Raw genomic sequence first — 23,760 nt, 5'->3', positions numbered from 1 at the left:
GAAAATGATGGAACATAGCAGACACTCATGGAGTAGTTTTGTAATTAAAACTGGATGCTGCCTTTATAACATTAAAAAAATCCTCAAAAGAGCTTTTGCGTAAGATTTTTTTTTCCCCTATTAATATCCTATATGTGCAAGAAGGCTTGCATAAATATATGTGTCTCTAAAATAATCTCAGCATACTAAACTGAAGTTCAAGATTAAGATTTGCTGAATAAATAGAGGAGAGCTCCTTGCAGATCAAACTGAAAAAACAAACAAAAAAATAACCCCCCCCCCAAAAAACTAGGAAAAAACCTTAATTCTCTTAAGATCACAGTGTTATAGACATCAGTTGGGTTATTCTTCCACAAAGGAGAAATAGCTGTTTATTGCATTCCAGTCTTGTATCATTTTTATTCATAAGTTTTTCATCTACTCTATTTTAAAAACTAACATGTAATTAGTGCTGATATACAATGTTGGTAATAAAAATGTTTCTGGTTTTCAGGAGAACAAATTTACACAGTCTATTATCAATTTGCTTAATAACAAATGAGCACATTTGACTAAGAAGGGTATTTTTGTAAGGCAATATTCTTGACCAAATCTTTACTACTCTGTGGGAAAAGTGATGCTGCAATAGTTTGTTACACATAGCTCAGCATGAGGTAATAACATGAGTCTAACATACAGTGATAATCAGGAAAAAAAGTTCATTTGTTTGTTTGTTTGTTTTTGTTTTTGTTTTTGTTTTTGTTTTTGTTTTTTTAACAATGGAAATACCTTATTGCAGGCTCATATTCTGTATTTTGAAAGCTACAAGTAGTCTGGGTGGGAGTTCTGGTTCCCACAATAATGGTAGAGCATACTATGTGTTAGTACAGAAAGACCATAGAAAAGACTTTTTCAGGTCCTGGAATGAGGACTCTGCACACCATCAGAATCTACCAGACACTCTCAAGACACCCAGAATAAACCATAAGAGCTGCAGCTCAGAAGACCAAAAGCTAGTGGTCAACCAGGTAGATGCCTGTTGAAACAGGCCACGGGAAATTGGCAACTCAGCCAAGCTGAACTGTGTCTGACTGCTGTCTCCAGAGGGTCCATATACGTCTTCACTTTTGCAACCTTAGATTTTGAGATAACCGATAAAATGTACTAAATGAGAGGCTCACAGTCTGTAGTGTTTCCCTCCAAGAGGTGTTCCCCAAGTCTGGCTCATCTACCCAGCCCATGCAGCAAATGATCAGAAAGGGCACCAACCACCACTTTGTCTGCTATAACAGCGAAAAACCCCTTCCAGTACAGTGCCGTTTTGAGGGGTTTAAAATTCATTCTCCAAAGCTGAATCTGTGCAGCAGGTAACATGGTATCAGACTTTCAATTTCTGTGGACAGAAAGTTTGACATTAGTGATTTCTAAAGAGCTGTTAAGTGATGAAATTTTTACTGGCCATGAAGTTAAATTGACTACATGTTGAATGGAATTCTAATATAATAATAATAATAATAAACTGAGGATGTTGTCATGGGAAGAAACTATTGAAAGTGGACAAGAACCAAAGGATTTGAAATAATGAACATAGAGGGCTTTGCTTTTTGGAATTGCTCATTTTTCTTCTCCTGGCTAAATTCCCATTCTCTTATACTTGTCAGAGTAAAATTATGGAGCAGTAAAGATAGCTGCAAGAAAAGGTTCCCTTTGGATTGTCTCTCTCCCAATATGAACTTTGCTTTTTTAAAAATTTTTTGAGAAATTACATCTTCCACCACTTCTGTCTAATCACTTCATTGTATACCTTGTTTCCGTGCATATTCTTTCTCTGAAATATGCTTTTATCCTCTAGGAATTAATTTCCTAAAATTTAAATATTTCTGGATACAATTCTAAAATATGTGAAATTTTTGTTTCTTTTACAGTTTAAGAAAATCCTAGTATTATGACCAATAATACAAGGAAAAAAAAATTTTTTTCCTGTTCTAGCACTTTACTAGTGTGTAGTTTGTCCACATCAGGAATGAAATCATAAAATATACCAGAAAATAAAGTGCAAGACCTGCAAAAATGAGCATCACAAATGATAGCCAAGATAAAGCATTAAGCAGATTGTTACACATTTCTTTAAGAATATTAAACTTTCTAAAGTTTGGTCAATGTTACTGGGTGAAAGATTTTATGACATAATGCAATGTAATGCAATTGTGCGCTGTCAGCTGAGCTCAGTTTCACATGGTGTTTATTCAAAATGCAGTGGCAGCCAAGCTGAAATGGCTGTTGCCCAGCATGGAGGGTTAATTATAGAGTTGATCTGGGCCTGTGTAAATGCTAATAATTTTATCTGTCAAGAAAACACACATGCAACTAGATTTGGGAGGCTTGTTTCAAGCAGTTTCTGTACATTACTCATGTTGCAAGGACAACATGAGGTTCCTATACCAGTTTATGCTAAAAATTACACCCAGAATGTTTCCTGTTCTGGTTGCTTCACTTCTAGATGGAAGATGTATGGGTGCACATCATATTTATTGAACTATCATGTAAATAAAGAGTAGGATGTTCATGCTCATGAGGTACTGCCTTTGTTTCTGGAAGTCCTGACCTACCTTCTGCAGTAAGGAGAGAGGACCAAGTGTAGGCTGTTGCTTGTTTAATTGAATGGCTACAGAAATTGTCTAACTGAAACCATACATGCAAACATGTTTTGCATGTATTTTACATAGTCTACAGTTACATGCAATCAATAAAACCTGTGTTTGAAATGTGTTCCTTTAGTTAGTACCTGTGAAGCATCCTCTTAAAATGCTGAAGACTAAAACAAAAAAAAAAAAGTAAAAGACCCCAAAAAGTAGATCTGAGAGTGGTGCTGAAGTCTCTAAATTCAACAATCATTTTTCTCTAACTCACAATAATAACCTTCTCTGAAATGCTAATAGTAACTAATACTTCTCTGTGATATTATGTAGGACAAAGAATTGTCTCTGTGGTTTTTATTCCATAGCTAAATAAACATCCAATTTCCTGGAAACTAAGCTGTTACACAGTTAGAAATTTCACATTCAGACAATAGAAACCAATTTTGGAAACAAACAAAACTTCACTAGGGAAGGCAGAATTTAATTCTTACTGATCTTTGCTACTGTGAACAATGTTTTAAATATATTGGTAGACACGCTGTTAGAACAAACAGCTAAACAAAATATCTGAAATTAGTAATTATCAGTTTTAGGCCTGACTGACTAAATGACTACTCACTGAGGGTATACAGTAATTATCATTATTGGAGTCCAATCTTGAACGGCAATCAATGTTCCAATTGCTCATAGTAAAGAGCAATTTATATGCTATTAGTGGGACGTAGAAGAAAAATCTTAGATTTAATCTCTCAAATGGAAGAGGATATTGCTCACTAGAGGTTTTGTGGCAAATTAAAAGCCACTTATTTTGATATTTTTGTTTCTTTTGTGGTACTATGCTCAAAGGTCCCTGCATACAGATGAGTTTTATGGTGAGAACAAGAATGGTGTTCAGGCATAAAGAATGATAACTTCTGAGAATGGTAGTTTTAGCTTCAGGGGAAAAAAAAAATAAAAGAAAAAAGCAAGGGAGAATTATATATTCCTAAATGATAATATTTAGTACGGTAAACACAAAATGAACCTCTTAACCTCTTAGAAAGTATTGTAGCAAACAACTCTGTGCCAAGAGCATGCAACTTTTCAGGCAGAAGAACAGCAAATGAAAAAGGCCATAGAAGTAGGAAATTGCAAAACTCATTGTTGAGGGGAGCTAATGGAATGTAACTTAAAGTGCATCAGAAAAGGATTGTTATGTAAACCACAGTAGCAGCTGAAATAATGTAACAACTTTGTTCAAAGAATTAAGAGATACAAATCTCATACCTTGGAGGGAAAGAATGTTTGAAGTCCAGGATAAGGGAAGAAAACAGTTGAACACAACAATACCTACAATAGTTGTAGATCCTGCTGTAGTTTTAATTCCTGGATTAAAGGTGTCACCACAAGAGTCTCTATAGAACCTTATAAATTTGGTATCTGTTGAAATTAGTAGTGCTGGGAATCCTGATAGTGACATTATGGCAATCAGTTAACTCGACCAAGACACAGCTCTTGGACCATTTAGGCTGCATAGTAGTGGAGCAGGAATGAGTCTCAGAACCAGCCTCACTTTTTGAGTTGTTGTACTTCTTGTTGCAGTGTTGAGTTGATGTTTTTATGGTGCTTATTGCGCTCACATATTTGAGCAGGAGAGCATATTTAGAGTTTCTAGTGAGTAAAATAGTGCAGGTAAACCCACAGAACTTCAGTGGGTTCCATTTCCAGCTGTATTTGTCTTCCAAAGGACTTTTTCTTTGTATCTTTAGCTCATTTATCTTATAACTTATTAAAAGGACTGTGGCTTATTGTTCTATCACCAAGAAGCTGCATTTTATAATAATTGCTGATCCTCCTGCCTTTGCCTTTTAGGTAGCAATGTTTATGCTGCAGTTGGGCAGTGCCACTTTCTTGTTAACGGAACCTGTGATAAGCGCGATGACAACAGGAGCAGCTACACACGTTGTGACTTCACAAGTGAAGTATCTGCTGGGAATGAAAATGCCATATATATCAGGACCACTGGCATTTTTTCATGTGAGTTCAGTGAAAGAGATGGGTTATTTCACTAGTTAACATTTTATTATATGCACTCTTTGTCTCTGTGTAAGAATATGGAATTTGTTATGCACATGTGTGAAGGAACTGAAGATGAACTTTCATCTTGCTTTAACTGTTTGTAAGAAGATATTTGGAAAACCTGATAGAGAACTAGCAGAAATGGTTACAGTAATTAATTTAAAATATGTTTGTTAGGGCATCAATAATTCCATTTATTATCGTGAACCATTATACACTCATACAGGGAGGGTAATCTCTCACTGGGTCAGCATGTGGAAAGAGTATAAATATAAATTTAAACGTATTTTCTTCATATGCTGCTGAATGAAATCTGACCATCATTTTGGTAAAAGGAAAATGACCCAAGATTTGTGCATCTCCTATGCAAAAATCACTCTAGATATGTTATTTATTATTTTATGACATGATACTACTTTGCCATAAACATGGCAAGTGGACAGCTTTAAGGTAATTTTTATAAAATGCATGCAGCATTTCATGCGCTATTGTTGCAAATGAGTGGTTAGGCTGGTTAAAACATCACCATCAGAGGTATTGTCAAAAAGCAGGTATGACCTTAATATGATATGAGTGTGACTTTAACACAGTTCAGTGGCCAGATTCACTCACTTACTCCAAGGATGAAGCATTCATAGGAAAATTGTATTAGTATCAATTTAGAATGGATTACATGGAGACTGAGGATGAAAAAGGGTAAGGGTGCAAAGGGTATCGATACAAAAAATAAGGTGTGCAAAAGGGTTTAACAGAATTTCATCATGAGTAATTTAACATTTATGAAGTGATCATTTTTTTAAAAAAATAACTATAACAGTGACTTAATTACAGTTTTATGATAACAACATTCACCCCATAGTAATTACCCTTGCACAGAGGCAAAGATGTATACACATCTGTCTGTGAGTGTAAAGGTGCTTATCAAAAATTCCCCTTGGCTTCAGGGAAGTACTCATGGCAAATGCTTGAGTGTTTCTCACCAGGCTAGGGTTGCAACTCAAGGAGTGTATGTGTGTGTGTATGTGTGTGTGTGTGTGTGTGTGTGTGTGTGTGTGTGTGTGTGTGTGTATATGTGTGTGTGTGTGTGTGTGTGTGTGTGTGTGTGTGTGTGTGTGTGTGTGTATCAGCCCAGCCTTGCTGTAAGTGATGGTCTTTCAAGTATCGAAGACCTGAGGGTTCCCAAGGTCTGAGAGGTGCTGCCACAGAGAGGGAGGTGCTGGCACAGCCCCTGTGGCCCAGAAGAGCTCAGAAGGTCTCACTTAGGCCTTGTGCAGGGTCACAAGGTGATTTGCTTTAGTCATCAGTTGGTTTCCATCCTGGCCATAACCCACGTTGGCAACTACTGGAGTTTCCAAAACATTTGGAAATTGTTTCCAAAACTTCAGCAACAATGGTGCTGTTCTACCTGGGCTCCAGTTCAGGTAGGGAACGTTCCAAGGCTGTCTGGATGACTGATCACCCTTTGTTCCCCACCTCAGCCGGACAGTGGGTGTTGCTGTTTCAGTGTTTTCCCACCTGTATCTTGTGAAAGCACCTGGTACAGTCAGGGACACATCACCACATCACCGCCCCGCTGGTTTGGTCAAAGCCAGGAGGCGATGCACCAGTGTCATGGTTACAGCCCTCGGAAAGTACATATTTTTGGCTGAAGCCTTAAAGAACAAAGCTGTAACATCTTATTACACAGAAGTCACAAACATATTCTTGATGGTAACTTATTCCAGCAAGCCCTGAGTTTTGGTGCTGTGAGCATAATCTCTTGGCATTATTATTGTTACAACGGTACCTGTCAAAATGATATTTTGCTCATAATAAAACTGCATTTACTTGCTGAGGTGATATTTACGTTGCACTGATAGTGAGACTTTATCTAGTCAGCACTATATTAGGATATCTTATTTAAAATCACTATGTCTTTATGCCCTACTATGTGCTTTATTTTTCCCTATTATTTAGAAAATTTGTTAATGTGAAATCTTGATTAGAAGATGTTGCTTTTTAGAATTTTTTTCATTGTATTTTATAAATTTGATAGCTTTTCATATGGATAATTAATTTGTTAAGTTTTTTACAGGACCAATTTGTTAATGAAAATTAGGAGCATGTAATAAACACAAGTAATTTATCCATTTATCTTGTAGAGATATACCTAAAAGTGTCATAGCTATTTTTATGAGTGGTCAGTTGGCTTATTAGACTACTAAAAATGGTTCTTCTTTTTTTTTTTTTCATTATTTAAAAACCTTTTCATAAATGATTCTTAATATAAAATGTGAATAGCCTCTTTTTCATGGTGTTTCCATGGAGACTATGCTTACATATAGGAATATTCTAATCTTGTAGAGATGACTGGTGTTAAGTACTGCAGCCAAGGCATAATCAAAATATACATTATGAGCAATAATAAAGAACAGCAGTGATATGAAAGAAATATTTCCACCTTGGTGTGCTGATGATATCATAAATGAGGTCATTCAAATGCTTTGAAAGAAATCTATTCCCTTATCCCTTGTATTTTTAATGTATTTGAAACAAGTTTGTTGCCTTTCTCTTTTGAAATCAAACCCCTTTGAACATATTCCAAAGAAAAATTTTCCTGATTTTTTAAAGGTTCTGAATTGCTCTGTAAACTGTGTGAAAATAAATGACCAAAAAAATCCACTCTGTACAACTTGAAAGAATAATAAAAAAGGGGCAGTTTTACTAAAAGTAAAATACTGTAAGTATTTTTAAATATTTCTGGTGTCTGTTCAGACTTACAAATTGCCTTAAGAAGGTCCAGTATCTCAGTCAAAAGCACCAGAGCTAGACTTTAAAAACAGATTTCTTCTGTGGTTGTAGTTTTACGTGAAAACTATAATAATTAGATATAAAGTAGTTTGCACATGTACCTAGAGATTGAAAGGCAACTTTGACATGTCTCTCTGGACATGTTCTTTACTTCAAATTCTTAAAATCCAAAGACTGGTACTTTTGCTTACTTTTTTTTTTTCTTCGTCCACTCCAAACACCTCCCACTCACAAAACCAACTGCTTTGCCTCAGGCAGCCTTTGGGTTGGCAAAGCAAGAATAAGAACATTTAATAAAATGTGATAGGAGAGTTGCAAGCATAGCAAGCCAGTGAAATGAATTCTTTATAGCATGTGAGATCATGGTTAAATAAGTAGAAAGGAACTTTGCATATGGAGAACAAATCTAGTACACTGGCCTTGAGCCTATGGTATTTCTGTGTTTACACATAGGTTATGTAACTTATTAAATTTTGTTTTCCTGTACACAGTTTGTCACATTTCAGTTGAGCTGCACAGTGCAGCATCAGCTGGTATTTTGCAAATGGAAAAGGAAACGTGAAGGTGAAGAAGAAAACCAGTGAGGGAATAATGCATGTGAGATCTAACTTTACAAGGGAAAAGTGTCAAGTTTTACTCAGCATCTGAAAACTGAAGAACATACTCGCATTTGCCCTTTATTTATGTATAGATATATTTCTCTTTCCACGTTTCTGAGAAAAGACAACACTGCAAAATGAACTGCAATGTAAGAAACTTGGTTTGCAAAATGGGGTCTTTTGTGGCTGTGTGGCAAGTTTGTTGCAAAATCTTTCTGTGGTTTTGCTGCAATTCTGAAAAAAACCCCAAACCTTCACATTCTGCTATCAGTCCTTTCTTTTCACCCCTTTTTTTCTCAGTTACCTATACAGCTTACAGTATTTGCCTGTACATTTTCCCTCCAGTGTGACATATTTAAAAAACATGAGAATGAAATATTTTTGAAAATGAAATGAAGTTGTCCACTCTTAAAATGTATTGTGTTAAATAACGTGTTCCTTTAACTACTTTGTTTGCTTCAGCCTCTGTACACATTTTAGAGTTAATCTTTTGGGGTTTCATGTAGACATTTAAATGACCAACACAGAGCATTTCATTAATACGTCCAAATAAACACCCTTTCTGCAATATAAACCATTACAATGCTCAATATCACCTCAAAACTGATGGTTTCCCATGAGACAAGGAACATACAGTGTCTGTCTATATATATATGTGCAAAGCTCGAGTATTGCTTGTTTCACTTATGTCCAAATTTGCACTCATTACCAAAAAGTCCACTGATTGCTCAGAATATTGTCACAGAGGTTCTATTAAGAATCTTTACACAAAACTGGCAATGAAATGAAAAACACAAGCGGCAAACAGCTCAATATATTATTGCTAATTTAAAAAACATTTTAAATAATATAATGACAAAGATTGCTTTGTACATTGCAATATCAAGCTAAATTCTGCTGCATAATTTCCAAATTATTTCTGTAAGTGGATCATCTAAATATGTGAAATTCTGAACTTATAATTGCATTTTTGAATAAAACATTTGTAAATTCTTCTTTGAATCAGATGCCAATGTTATTGGAAACTTCTGCTTTATGTACTTAGAGTTAGGATTTATAGTTTGCTCTTGGATGAGTACAGTAACTGACTGGACATAATACCATGTAAAATGTACAGTTTAAAGAAATATCTATTGTGAATGTTAATTACATTCCTGTTAAGAGCCACACGCTTTCTTTCTTTCTTGTGAAAGGGTCTCCTCATTTTACTGTCATACAATGAATTGAATGGTTTTAGGTTTTCAGAAAATGGTTACCCAGGAACCAACTAGTCAGTGGAAGCTCTTTAGTCTAATACAGTAATTAATTTAATATTAATGTATATAATAATATAATAATGCATATAATAATGTGTATAATGCATATAATAATATAATAATGTAACGCCAGAATTGTTTTAGTGTACCACAGGCACTTTGGGGATAGGGCTGTTTGGGTTACTGAATTTGAATGAGCTACAAAGTGCTGGTAGTTCCATTATTTTTCATTTATTGGCTGATGTAGACTACAAACAGAAGGGTACGACTTCAAAGACACACCAAAGGATGTACTAGGCAGTTTATATAAAGATTTTGTTGCAAAGTCTGAAAAACTTATGGCAAAGATTTACAAGATTTAGATATGTATTTTTTAAAATTAAACGGAAATGTCTTTTTTTACTCAATTTGAAAGACAAAAATTCTTGCAGCTTGTGTATTTCACTAAAGTCTTGTTTATTCACTCAGTCTTTTGTCTCACTTTGTCTAGGCAAATTAGATTTGATGCCATGAACAGAGATAGCTAATGCTGGCACTTTAACAGCCAGCACTCACTTCAAAACAAATCCCACCTCTCTGACTTCAGCAAGTAGAAATCAACCCATTTCTTCCTTTTCTTGCCATTCACTCTAGATCTAGCTCAGTTTTTGGTGAGTTTGTGGGCACAGTTTTCCAGATTGCCTCATTTTGCCTTAATTAGTCACAGCTTCTGTTTGGGCACTGAGCCACGTCCTGTGCCCTCTTGAAAGTGCATTCTTGGAAAATTATGGGTACAGATCTAAACCACTCAAGATACAATCCACATATCTTCTGATTACAGTGGGGCAATATGTTGTTAAAAAACTGTGGTTAATTGCCATTCTTCAGATTTGCCATTCTAAGACAAGTCTAGATCATATTACTTAAGAAGTTGATTTTAAAATATTTTCCTGGTTTCTGAAAAATGTTTGTGCTGGGTTATATTGTGCATCCTTAACTGAAACTCCAAGGGCTAAATTTCTTCTTTATGAGGGAAGTTACTTTTCTGAAACCATCTTTAGGTTTGGGGTTTTTTTCCCTTTATAGATTATGAAAATATTATCAGAGAGAAAAAATCAGGAATTTATTTTAACTTAGCCATTCTTCAATAGGAGCATCACCTTTTCTATGCACGACAGAATCAGAACAGTAGAAATAAATTTTATCATGATATTGACTACCTTTCTGCTAGAACAGGGTTCTTTCCTAAGATAATTTTTCTACTACTTTTTCCTGTCCAATATAAACGTATATATTTAACCTGCAAACTGTCAAAACTTGTTAGCATTATACATTTACCTGAGAATAAGTTCTATGGAGCAGAAAATTATTAATCTTCATTTTCATAAAACTACAAATGTCACTTTTGATTTATTGTAGTGGTCTTCTTAGTCATTGCCAGAGAAAATACTTTTTAAAATAATATTAATATTATTATTTCAAGCTTCACTTGCTTGATTTTATTATCCTTTAAGTTGGGGTTTAAAAAAAAGTTACTTGTGATGATGCCTAAATCTACATCCTAATCTTAACTTATGTTCTCTCCATGGTTTATATTTCAGGATGCACAATACTTCCCAGAATTTAAATGCAGAACTCCAGGGACTGAGCCTATCTTGTTGTTGTTGTTGTTGTTCCTTTACAGCTTTAGTAAGCATGTGTACTGTATCCATTGTTGTTCTTTTAGGCAATAGACTATTGCTTTTCTTCTTCATGAGGCCCCAAAATAAGTTGTGATAAGGTCTCATGAATTCTTCATTTATCAGGATAGATATTCTCTCTAACTTTCTTCACCCCTTCTAACTGTTTCAGCAAACTTCTAATTTTTTTCATTACTTTCTGTTAATCTACTACCATGCCTTATTTTGTGTACCCACAAATTCAGCATAGAGCAAGAATTAGAGTTCACTGTGTCATCTGTGCTGGTGCAAAGGCAGCTGCATTCTCAGTCAGTTACTTACAACACTGTATTCTTCATTGAAGAACCCTGTTTCCAATCACTATTGGTCATTCTACTCCTGTTCCATGTCTCTATTCTGCATGTTCCTTATAATTCAGCATCATATTTCCTTTGTTCATCACAGATCCAACTACCTTTTTCTAACCTGTTTTACAGGTTATTGCAGTATATATTAACTGCTGAAAAGCTGAAGGACTCCTGTTAACAACTCTATAGTTCTGTCCTGGTGTCCTCTTTTCCTTTTAACCCTGCAGTCAGCAGAAAAGGAAACAAACAGGGCTAAGCAAATAACTTTAGTTATTTAAATAACCAGTAACATATGTATATAAGCTTGGCAACTATTTAGTGTGTGCAGCATCTGGACCTAAGCAAAGCATGCTCCATGGAGCACTCTGTAAGAGGCAAGAGCAACCAACAGGGAGACTGAGGATGCCCAGCTGAAATTATTCTGGAAAAATGTTACTCTGGAAAAATGACCCACAGATTGCAGAGGATGCCCTAAAGAGGATGTTCATCTTGGAAGATTCCTGTTGCGTATTTTCCCATCCAGCCACTACTGCATTTTTCTTTCCCTTTTCTTTTTTCCTCTCCTTCTCTTTCCCCATCTTTTCTGTCTTATATTTTTTTTCTTTTTCTCAGAAATAACTTCTACTGCTAGAGTTGGTGGATGTTATATGCTATGGCCACTACAAATAAACCTTTGTGCAAGAAACTTTTCTCAACATTTTAATGTGACACTCATTTATCTCACTGAACCTAATGAGTCTGAATAAGAAAAAGAAACTTATCACATTTATTGGAATTTTATATCTTGCTTCTACCAATAGAAATTTGCAAATTAATATATATAAATATTCACTGCATTTATTTTTTGAGTTTTTGGAAGCCCATAGGAGTGGTAAATTGATGATTTTCTTCCTTGTAAAATCTAAAATACAAGCAATAAACTTGTCCAATGACTCAGCTCCTGCAGTATTGATTCAGCTCCCACTTGTTGGATGTTGTGAGAAGATGCCGTGGCGTGTGATCCAGAGTATATTTTTTGATCTGTGATTGTTATTTGCTGTTCACTGTAGATTTATGCCTATGTGTTTGAGAATATCAGATCCGTTCAGTTGGAGGCATTACTTCTCTCCTTGTTGAGTATTGTGGTACTTGTTCTTGTTAAAGAACTGAATGAGAAATTTCACAGAAACATTAAAGTTGTCCTTCCCATCGATCTGCTTTTGGTAAGTACAGAATTATATATCAGGCTTTTTCTTACAAAGGTTTCAGTGGCTCAATCTGCTGAAGTATACTGTGCTGTCTATAGTTACCCACACTCACACCTGCCTCTTATTAAATAGACAGCTGATTTTCATGGCTGTAAGTAAATTATAAAACCAGGAAATGGTTTGGCTTAATAATTAAGAAAAATTACATAAGCTCCCAGTTTGTATAATATTTTTCATCTGTTTACTACTTTCTACATAATCACAAGAATACGAAGCCTAGAATGTTAAAGTGCAAGAAGTTTGAAATAGAAAATAAAAAGTAACTGCCATATTGTAACTCTAAGTAAGTCTTGAGCTGGGTAGTTGTGCCTTAGATGTTGCTTGTGATTTATCTACAACAAAGTTAAATAGCTATGTTATTCCTTTCTGTCTTTTTACTAAGTTTTCCTTCAATATAATATAGACTAAATTGAACTTAGCAATTGCATTAAGGATTGAGCTGCAGTCAAATGATCAGCACCAGATTACCATCAGAAAGTTTCTGTTTTTCTCTAAACCTCTAAAAGAAAATGCTAAGTATGAAGGACAGTTGGTTTTCAGGGTGTGTTATTGCAATTACTTTTCTGTTGCTGGAAAAAAATACTTACAATGGCAAGATGCTGGGAAAAGAGGTAGTATGGTCCTTGCCTCAGTGTTACGTTTTTAGAAATATTGGATAAAATGTACCAGCAAACTAAGGATTGCAGACTGGAAGCCTGTTCTATGGAGATTTGTGTGTTCATCTCATTTGAAAAACAGGAAATCAGTTTGAACCTCCTCTGGGTCAAACTTTCTACTCCCTCTGCAAGATTCATAACTACTAGAACATAAAAACAAGAGGCAGACACATCTTCTGCTGTGTTCTGTGCTGAAGTCAACACTGCCAGTCTGGATTAGATGCTCCCAGAGATCAGCTGAATCAGACTACTCAGGAAGACCTAAATTATGAATTAATTTAGGCTGCTCACCTGAATGGTAGTGCTCTGGGGCACATGCTGAACAGAGGGACTTTGGGCACTGCCACAGTTCCTGAGGCTTTACAGAGAGCCATAAATGTACAAACTTGCACCGTAGTCCTACTTCATTTTTGTGTTCAAATCTTAGTTTCTTTTGACTCTCTTCCACATTTGCAAAAAACAAACAAATAAACAAACAAACAAAAAACAAAAAAAAAAAAAACCCAAAACCAAACAAACAAAAAACCCCATAATAATGTTTTATTATCTTGTTTTACTGGATTGATCTAAGGATAAATGTATATGGATAATGCCACGTGCTTAGGTATGGCAATAATAGGGACCATGTCAGAAGCAACAGAAATGTAACATCTTTTTTTGTTTGAATCACTAGATAATTGCTACATCCATTGCTTGCTACTATGCTGATATGGAATACATCTACGGGATAGAAGTTGTGGGAAATATTCCTAAAGGGTAATGTGGGCTTTATTAGCTTGTGGCTTTTAAACATTTTTATTTCTGAGAACAGTCTCTGAAAAGGTCAGAGCAGTTTCTGAAATAAGAAATTGTAAAAATCTACTTTGTTTCCTGTCCCCTCAGATACTCTCTCACAATTCAATCCCATGTTATATGTGCATAGGTATCATCACAAAAATGCATTCCTGTATATTTTCATAGGTTTTTCTTGCTTTGTGGAATAAAAAGTAGTTACTAAGTACTTGATGATGTATGACAGGAGGGCAGGACACTCTTTACAAGATTATCGCAACCTGGTTTTTCAGAGTTCCCTTGCATTATTGTAGCAGAAAGGATTTACAATGAGATAAGATTTATGCATTACTACACTTCATTCCTTTCCACGCATATAGTAATTTTAGAAAATGTGGTTTCTGAGAAAATGTAGAAGATTTAATTATGCTTAATCTAGAAAAGAACTTTATTACTATAGTTAAGGATATAATTTCCTCCATGACCTTGAGAAGGCAAAAAAAAAAAAAAAAAAAATCCATATAATTAGCTAGAAAGAGAAATTAGATTAGTTGTCAGGAAAAAAGGTTCAAACTCTACAGGTTGGTATGGAAGAACACAGCTGTTGTGTAATTTCCTGCTTCAATATAGCAGGGTTTCCCTAAATTTCACAAAGTACAAGTCCAAAACAGCGTGAGTGCATGTGTGGCAGCTTGCAATGAAAGAAATAAAATAAGGGAAATTTCTGAGAAAGAATATGATTTTTAAGTTTTAGAGCATGCTGTGACTCTCTAAAACACGTCTGAGTGTGCCCCTTCTATGTGTAATGAATAAGTAAAATGTGTTTATGCAGTTTTAATAATTCCTAACCTCATACATGTAGTGTGGAAGAACAGAAGAAAAGCCTGGATCATTCCTGCATGTTTTTAGGCATTTGCCTGAAATACCTAACTGCCTTGTCAGTGCAGAGCATCAGAAACCTTAAGAGCACAATTTAGTTTCTGGACGGTGTGATTTGTGCTCTGGAAAGACCATGGTCTTTTTGAAAAAAAGTCCCCATTAGATGGAATAAATGCCTGTACTATCAGTAACTGACAGGAATAGAAATTTTTTTAAATATTTAAATTTAAGTTTTCAGAAAAGCCAACTATATCAAAAAAGGAAAAAAATATACAGTAGTCTCTTCTACTGAACATTACAAAATTAGTGAATGGTTGCTAATTTTATTTGTTAGTCATGGAGTTAATTTATCAACTTCTTTTTATAATTTATCAAATTGAAGTTTTCAAATTGTATACTCCATCTGAAAAAGTTTCATCTTCTACAAATTCTCTTCTGCTGCTCCCAACAGACTGAGATCTTATTCATCTAAAATACTGAAAATGTCACCTTACAAGTAATCCAAAAATTAGCTGTTCCTGCAGAGATTGTTTCTCTGGTATTCACATAAATTGCAGGCCATATAGAGACCATGTATCAAGTTTTGCAAAAAATCACTGTCTTTATTTTTTATAGGTTGCCATCACCAAAAGCACCACCCATGAGTGTCCTGCCTGAAGTAGTCACTGAAGCTTTTGGAGTGGCACTGGTTGGTTATGTAGCCTCACTAGCTCTTGCTCAAGGCTCTGCTAAAAAGTTTAAATACACTGTGGATGACAACCAGGTAAAGCTCTTTCTCCTTAGTGTCATTGAGCCTCTAAATCACTTCACCATTTGGGGAAAGTGTTATAGATGTATGCCCAGTATCAAAAGTTATGTTCCATATAGCATCCTGACACCTTCTAGTGTTTACAGTAACACCCAAATTTTGTTCAAATTATCTCTGCAGAATGCCTTCATTGGCTGAACTGCTCCTTTTGGGGAAGATCATCCTTCAGGATAATCTTGTAATGCTACATTCAGTGCAGCATTTGGGTATTAACGTATTTTTCACCGCTCTGAGACAGCTTCTCCTCTGGCAGTTAAGCTCTTATAGACAAATTATGATGTTAAATCAGTTACCAATTAATGAAACAAAGCAATTCTAAAACAAAACCTGTACCAGGTACAGGCCCAGGACTTGTTTGATGTTATAATAAGAAATTATTTATACTTACGCAAAGTAGAAGTCTCATCCAAAATAAAGGTTTATTTGTATCTAAGAAGCTGGGTGAGTTCAGAGAGTGCTGCCAAATTTACAACCATAGGAGCTTTCTGTCCTGAGTTCCACTTTGCAGAGGACATGTTTAAATAAAAGTGGGCCATCTCTACACTATTATATTGCTTGTCATGGTGGGTGGGTAACTCCAAGCCAGCAAGAAATCCATGGAGATGCTAATTCAAGCACTGTGGTAAGAAAGGCTCAATTTCAGATAACTGACACTAGTACAGTGTGCTGCAAATGTTGCCTCCACCTTTATGGTAAGTGGTTTGGGATAAATAGCATAGGGTTGAATGAAGAACAGTTGTTTTGCAGCTGGAGGTCTATTTGAGCGGCCTATCTAGACAGGCTGGTCTTGTTACATCAGGTCCTGTTCTTTACAACTCTTATGTCACTGGAAAACACAGTAGGAACATTCTTGCCTGTTCAGGTCTCTAAAATATTCCTCAGTTTGAATACATTGGGCCATAAATTTCTATTGATGCTTCAGAGCCACGTTTCTATGGAGCAGAGGGAGAATGCTTTGAGCTTGGTGCAGGTCAGACCCCAGGGTGACATGCTGCTTTGTTTCAAGGGACTCCATGGAACACAGCAGCTGCAGTCTTGGAACCTCTGTGTAGGTCTGCATCGAGTAATGGAGCAAAAGAGCCAAACCTCCATGAGAGGTGGTGTGGCTGTACTGCCGGGGGGGCAGGCATGGTGCTTGGCACGAGGGCTTGTGGGTGTGTGAGGCTGCCGGGTGAGCTTTAAGGGGTGCTGTTCTGTGCTGTGAAGACAAACTCATGAGATGGCTGGATACAGCACCATTTTCCTACACATTTTCCTGGGCAGGCCAGCTTGCTCCTTAAAGTCTCTGATGCTGGGTGGCCATGGCAGAACACTTCCTCAGGAAACGCTGTTCTTCTTAGGATGCATATTCAAGGCGGCTTCTCCACTTTCCTTCTATGAATCTGTGTTCAGACATGTCTCTATTTTGACTGTAAGCAAACACCAAATACATTTGTGATGAAAGACAGCATGCATACAGTGTGGCTACCACACTTCACTTTGACTAAAACATGTACTAAAGGAAATCAGTGGCTGTTTTTTCCAGTGAGCCATAAACCAGAAATACTCTGGACAGATTCCAGACACCAGTACCTGGGGCTCTGTCCAGTTAAAAAGCAGATGTAGATCAAGATGTAAATAATTTGGTTGAACTTAATCTTCAAAACTTAGCAATGGCATTTATTTTGTGGACAAAATGTCCCTCCTGCTTTTGATGAATCTGCTTCAATATCTCTATCATTCAAATTAGTTCTGAGTTGTGAGAAGATCTGTTCTGTTGGGAAACCCTTTGTCAGGTACCTGTGTGATTTTTTCCCTCAAAAATGTGTCCGTCCTTTATCATTGCTAATATTTACATAGGGGACTCCTTTGTTGGCAAGAGGCATCGAAGTGACAGACCAATAGGAAAAAAACATCTAAAAAACCATCTTCTGTTTAATGACTTTGCAGGAATTTTTGGCTCATGGGCTCAGCAACGTGATTCCTTCATTTTTCTTTTGCATACCAAGTGCTGCAGCGATGGGACGGACGGCACTTTTATATAGTACAGGCGCCAAAACACAGGTAACAGCTTGGAGTGAAGTACATCAGAGATTTGAAGCTGTGATACTGCTCACTGCAATTTGTACTGATTTATCCATTGTATTTCTCTAGTCTCCCTTTCCCTCTGTCCTGGGAATGACTCTGCCCTGTCATTTTAAACAACCTGCATGAAATTGCATGTGAATAGTGATGTCTTTCTAGGAAAGATAATGGGTCCATTTGCTAATTTTTACCTGTTTCATTCAGTATGAACTGTAAGGTCTATGGCAGCAAGGGAGTTAGGAGTTGTGTGTTCTGACTGCAGGAAAATACATAAAAGCCCTTTCCATTTATGTGAATTTGTCACCATTGTAACAAAAGTGCCCTCTAATGGTGTTTAATGGATTCATGGTGCCGTCTAAACTGAAGTTTTAGGAAAAAAGAAATCACATTTCTTTAATCTGTTTTAATTTATCTTCTGTCTGATTTTCAAAATAAAATGTAAGTAACCTTTAGAGCTGTTTGTTAAAAAACCAGAAGTAATCTCCCAGCTTCTGCCTCGTGAAATGGTGTACTTGTCCTATCCCTCAGCGTACACTGAGCCCACAGAGGTGACATTTAGATTTTTGAAGATGTTTGTTGCTATTTCCTATTGTAGGAAGTGAAACCCACAAGCTGTTATTACAGTAGCTCAGGAAAAGAGGGGACTGTAATTGCTGAAAATGATAATTGTGACCCTGTCAGCCTGTCATCTGTCCAAATTGTACTTGTGAACAAGAGAGGTGGCAAACCACTTGGGGCACCCCCACAGCATTGCCTTCTCCTCTGAAATTCAAGAGCCCTTTGGTGGCAGCTGGACACCTGCCATACCAATGCCATGTCCTTTGGAGTTTGCTGCTATTCTCCCAGGTAACAAGTGACAGGACAAGAGGAAACACCAACAAGCTGAGTCAGGGAAGGTTTAGATTAGATATCAGGATTTTTTTTTTTTTCATGGAAGGGGTAGTAAAGCATTGGAACAGATTGGAACAGACTGCCCAGAGTACTGGCAGAGTCACCATCTCAGAAGTTTTCAAAAATTGTGTGAATATGGCACTTGAGGACATGGTTTAATGGTGAACATGGAGGTGATGCTGGGCTGACAGTTGGACTTGATGACCTTAAAGGTTTCTTCTATCCTTATCACTTCTATGATTCAATGATTCTATTTTCATTTTGTAGCTGTTTCTCTTGCCTGCATAAAGGACATTAGCTGCAAGAAAAGGGTTTATGATGTATAAGACTAAATACAATCCATAGGTATTTCTCCTCAACCATGTCTTAGAATTATTTCTCATGCAGATTTCACAATATTAAGGAATTATACAGGGCTTCAACACTCCACATGTTAAATACTTGCTAATTAGCCGCAGAGTACTCTTAACTCACTTAATCATAATAAATAATCTAACAATAATCTTGAAAAGTATTTATATGCAAATATTTTAGTTACCACTTGGCTATTAATTATTTCAGTTATATATTTTAGTTGAATTTGATGTCATACAATTCCAACTCACAGACATCCTCTTCTGTAATTTGTCAGTGTACTGACTGTACAGTTTACATTTGTACTGCATCATGTTGTACTGGCTTTTCCATGGAGGATTTGAGGTAACCTGCAGACCTATAACCTGAAGGCATATGGGGTATTTGAGCACATTGGCTCTGGTACATGTAGGGAAAGTCCTCGATAAAAGGTTATTCAATACATGAAATGGAAAAAGAAACCGCTATACCATGATTTCAGGACAGCAAACACACAATAAAAATCTGCTTGGTTCATCTATTGATTTCACAGTATAGCAGTGCCTGTGTCTAAAAGTTAAGAGTGTGGCTATGAGTTAGCACTATGGCATAACAATCCCTCCCCTGCCTTCTTAGAAAGCAACCTATTAGCTTAATGCTCTCCTTTGTGGCTGTCCAGGCAGAATGAGGAGAGGAGAAGATCATCACTTATAAATACTGGTCAGGTCAAAGGCAAAATGAAGCCTTTCTTTAACGTAGAGAGAAGTCAGTTTGGCATAGGGCATGGAAGAAATGTAAAGAGCCTTTCAGTGGCACAGAGCAGCCCTTTTTTCCCAAATGGCTATACCTGGGTTGCAGTTTTGTCATTTGTTCCTCAGTGATATATTTTCCTGGGAGAAAACAGAAGTGAGGAATTCTATCATGGACTAGAAGTGTCCTTCAAATAGAATCAACACTTTTTTTCTTGCTCTTCATGAAGGCAGGAAGAGGGAAAAGTTCCTTGTGATTTTACCAGCAGATTTTTAACCCCTTTTTTATGTAAACACTCTGTCTATCCTTCTTGAGGGTATTTTTAAGTACACCATGACTTTAATTTTCTAGTGTTTTAACAACTTGTCTGGTTTTGTTTTTAACAACTTGTCTCTTAAAATGAAACCTAATTATTTTAGTAAAGAAACATATTATCAATATAAAAATAAAGTGAGCATCTGTCTACTTATCGTCAAAAACCTTCTGTGAATCTGAACTGTATATTTATGAGACAGAAGAACTCAGTGAGCACTTAGAGCAGAATAGGACAGTGCAATTTTACTGTAGTTTTCCAGTATCAGATTAATATTATAAATACTGTGAAGAAATATATAATTATTAGACCATATTTTTTCTGAATTTCTATTACTTGCATTAATTATAATCTTTAATATATTTTTTAATGTTTTAGCATTTTCTTAAGTAAATACACTGACAATTACATGAAATTATTAGTGGTTTCTGGTTTAACAATAGTTTTCTTCTAGTGTTAATCCCAACAAAAGAAGTTAGACTTCTTCTCTAATGGAAAAAAAAAAAAAAGATAGAATATATAATTCTTGCTTAATGCTATGACAGATCTGTTATTTAGTACAACATAGGGTGCATGGCTATAAATAAGTTGCAGAATGGCAGTGGGTGCTGAGAAACTTCTGGGATGAGATATTACACACACACATTCCATTTAATACCCAAGTGTGTAAGTGATACACTGATTTGTGTCAATGTGCTGGCAGCAGGGTCAAGCACAGATGTTGAGATCTGGCACTATGTTCTCACTGTAGTTGATTAAAGGTAATAATCAGAGATTAAAATTGAAATCTTATGCAACTGCAACGCACAGATTAATAGCTAATACCTTCATCATCTGATTCTTGACTTTGTCTACCATATTTTATAATTTATCCTTTTCACAATTTCTTTTGTTTTTTTTGTTGTTGTTAGACTGAATGATCTGCAATTCTTGTTTATTGTTTTAGGTGGCTTGCCTTATCTCTTGTGTTTTAATTCTTGTGGTAATCTACACAATTGGACCTCTGCTCTATTGGCTTCCTATGGTATGGTACTTATCCTTTTGAAAGATTAAAGATGTCAAACATTTTCTAATGACAGCTCCTTTCAGGGAAAGACAGTGCAACTTATAAAACAGCTCTACATGATTTCAGTGGCCAAAAGAATAGTAAGGACATGACAAATCTTGAAATCATAAAATACAGGGGTGACAGCATAAGAGATACAGATTTTGGATATACGTAGTTACATATATAGCCTATCATGTAAGCATATAGAAGTGAATTTCTCTTCTACTTACTTTTGGCATGTAGTTTATGAAAAATATACACCCAGGTTGCCATGGATTTGTAAACTGACAAAGTGCGGTAGAAATTAATGAAGATTCATGATAGTTCTCCAGATATACATATGATATACAACTTTGCTTTTCAAATAAATTTGACACAAATTATTTTAGATCATGATATAAGCTTAATTACCAGAAGATTATGAAGTATTCTGATATCTCTGTCATACCTCTATGTAAGACTCTATCCATCTATGCTAAGACTCTTTGAAGCAGTGTGACATCTTTTCACATAATCTATATCTAGCTTTCGGTATTACAAATTAATAGTTGATTTTAACTACAGGCATGTCAAAGCTGCTAAATGCAGCTCCAAAATTATCCACAATTCTGCCATGTATGTACATGAAGTTTTAACTCAACTATGTTTTAAAATTGCTTTGTGCTATTGTTTACATGGTGTCATGAAAGTTCTCACTTTTCAAACACAGATCCTTTTATAGTTTATTTTAACCATGCAAAGTAAGGACACTTGAAGAAGGGTGTGCAATATGTCCTGGTGTTTTTTTGCCATACTCCTTCCCTACTTTAATTTGGATTTATATGGATTATATATAAATTTTGACCAGTCTCCTGTAGGCCTTTTCCCCCATATTGTAAAAATACTTTTTGGTTTTTTCTTTCTTGATAATTTATTTCTCTTCTATTATGCTTTTTCAGCCTGTCTATGCACTGTAAATCCATTGGTTTGTACTCCATTCTTTTTGGCTCTAGATGATTTCTTCATCCATCTCCTCCTCCTTCCTGAGTGAAAGAACTAAATTTTTTGTTGTTGTTGTTGTTCAAAATTAATGGACTTTTGCCCTAGAGGCTTTCTCTAGGGGAAGGGAAGCGAAGAGAAGGAAGTGAGGAAAGGGGAGTTACAATTCTTCACTGCAGCAAAGTTGAGTGATGATTTGCTTTTGAGTCCTTCAGACTGTGGAAGAATATATTTGGTTTGGTGATGCATGGAAGAATCTTGGGTAGTCCTGAGGTTTCTGTTGTTTCTCTAACAATTAGGTAGCCTGTATATTGCCTTCACAAAAAAAAGGAGACAGGAGGGTTATTGCTGGTAGCATCTGTCACAAGGATGCCTGTGCTCATCCCATTTTCTAAACACCTACCAGTTTGTTTTTTTTTTTATTTAGTTATGACATTGACTGCTTAATTGAAGAAAAAGCATTTGTTTTCACTAACAACTCTGCAAATGGATTTTGTGTTTATGTTTTTGCAGTGTGTGTTAGCAAGCATTATTGTTGTGGGCTTGAAGGGGATGCTAATGCAGTTCCGTGACTTAAAAAAATATTGGAATGTGGATAAAATAGACTGGGTAAGTAAAACTTAATCTAAGGAGGTTTTCCTTATTTTAACAAATGGTAAAGAATCAAACCTAAAGCTAGAGATGTGTATACAGACAGATCAAGTTATTATGAGCAAATATGTGTCTAATTTTTATGTATTTTCTGTCTGTTTAACATGCTTTTGCTACTGTAGCATTATTGAAGAGATTTTGGTATCATTGTCCTCTGGGAATAGGGACTCACCGCATAGGTCAAACAGAACTGGAAACAGTAGTGATGCAGAAAGATATATTCTGAGGGGTGCTGTAGGTAAATTGCCTCAACTGTTTCAGATTTTGCAGAGTATCTATGGTTTGAACATAGAGAAAGATTCTGCACTATGAGAGGAAGAATACATCAGAAAAAGTAGATTGGTGAAAGGAGACATAGTAAGAAAATCTGGTTTAACGCAAAGTCTAAATAGTCTGACAGAATTTGCACAGAATTCCTAGCAAATAGTAAAGAGGAATCTATGTGTAAGAAGACTCCTGGATTTGTCTTTTGTAGGAGATTTTGGGTGCAATGGCCAATTAGTGGAACCAAAATTTCTACGCACTTAACATAAATACACACATGCTGGCATTCCATACATTTGAGTTAACAATATTCAGAAAGGTATTTTGGCCACATAGTCCTTTTCTGTGGCAGGAAATACAGGTAATTTGAGTTACTATCGGACTTTTTTTGAAATCACCAGTGACTGAGTATTCTACAGCAGTAATGGTTAAGCCTAGACAGAATAAAACTTTTTTTTAATAGAGCACTGGATTTTAGTATGGGAAACAAAGTAAACAACATCATTGACTGAGAACTTTTGCACTTGCTTGCAGAAAACTAGAGGTTCAGAAAACTTGTTTTTTGGGGTTTCTTTTGTATTATCCAGAAAAAAAGCTCTGTCTTTCCTGAAATCTTTTCTTCCTCGAGCAGTAAAATTCTGGAAATATTTTCTATCTCTTGTTTTGTATTTGACTTTCAGCTTAACCCATATTGCCAGTGACAGAAATTATGGATAATGTGGATCAAGAATTATTTTGGGAACAATGGACTTAAAAACATTGGTAGTTATGAGAGATATAT

General features: G+C 35.9%; 1 protein-coding gene across 1 annotated transcript in view; it reads left to right on the top strand.

The window, feature by feature from the left end:
- The window catches only part of SLC26A7 (solute carrier family 26 member 7), a 66,589-nt gene that overhangs the window by 21,988 nt on the left and 20,841 nt on the right, over positions 1–23,760 (top strand). The window contains exons 4-10 of the mRNA XM_040073454.1: positions 4,470–4,634; positions 12,376–12,528; positions 13,903–13,985; positions 15,495–15,642; positions 17,617–17,730; positions 20,985–21,062; positions 22,578–22,673. Of these exons, the coding sequence (XP_039929388.1) occupies positions 4,470–4,634; positions 12,376–12,528; positions 13,903–13,985; positions 15,495–15,642; positions 17,617–17,730; positions 20,985–21,062; positions 22,578–22,673 (837 nt within the window). The remainder of the gene's footprint in view (positions 1–4,469; positions 4,635–12,375; positions 12,529–13,902; positions 13,986–15,494; positions 15,643–17,616; positions 17,731–20,984; positions 21,063–22,577; positions 22,674–23,760) is intronic.

The sequence above is a fragment of the Hirundo rustica genome, chromosome 1 (assembly GCF_015227805.2).
Source record: "Hirundo rustica isolate bHirRus1 chromosome 1, bHirRus1.pri.v3, whole genome shotgun sequence".
In the NCBI taxonomy this organism is placed as follows: domain Eukaryota; kingdom Metazoa; phylum Chordata; class Aves; order Passeriformes; family Hirundinidae; genus Hirundo; species Hirundo rustica.
This window is presented reverse-complemented; position numbering and strand designations above follow the sequence as displayed.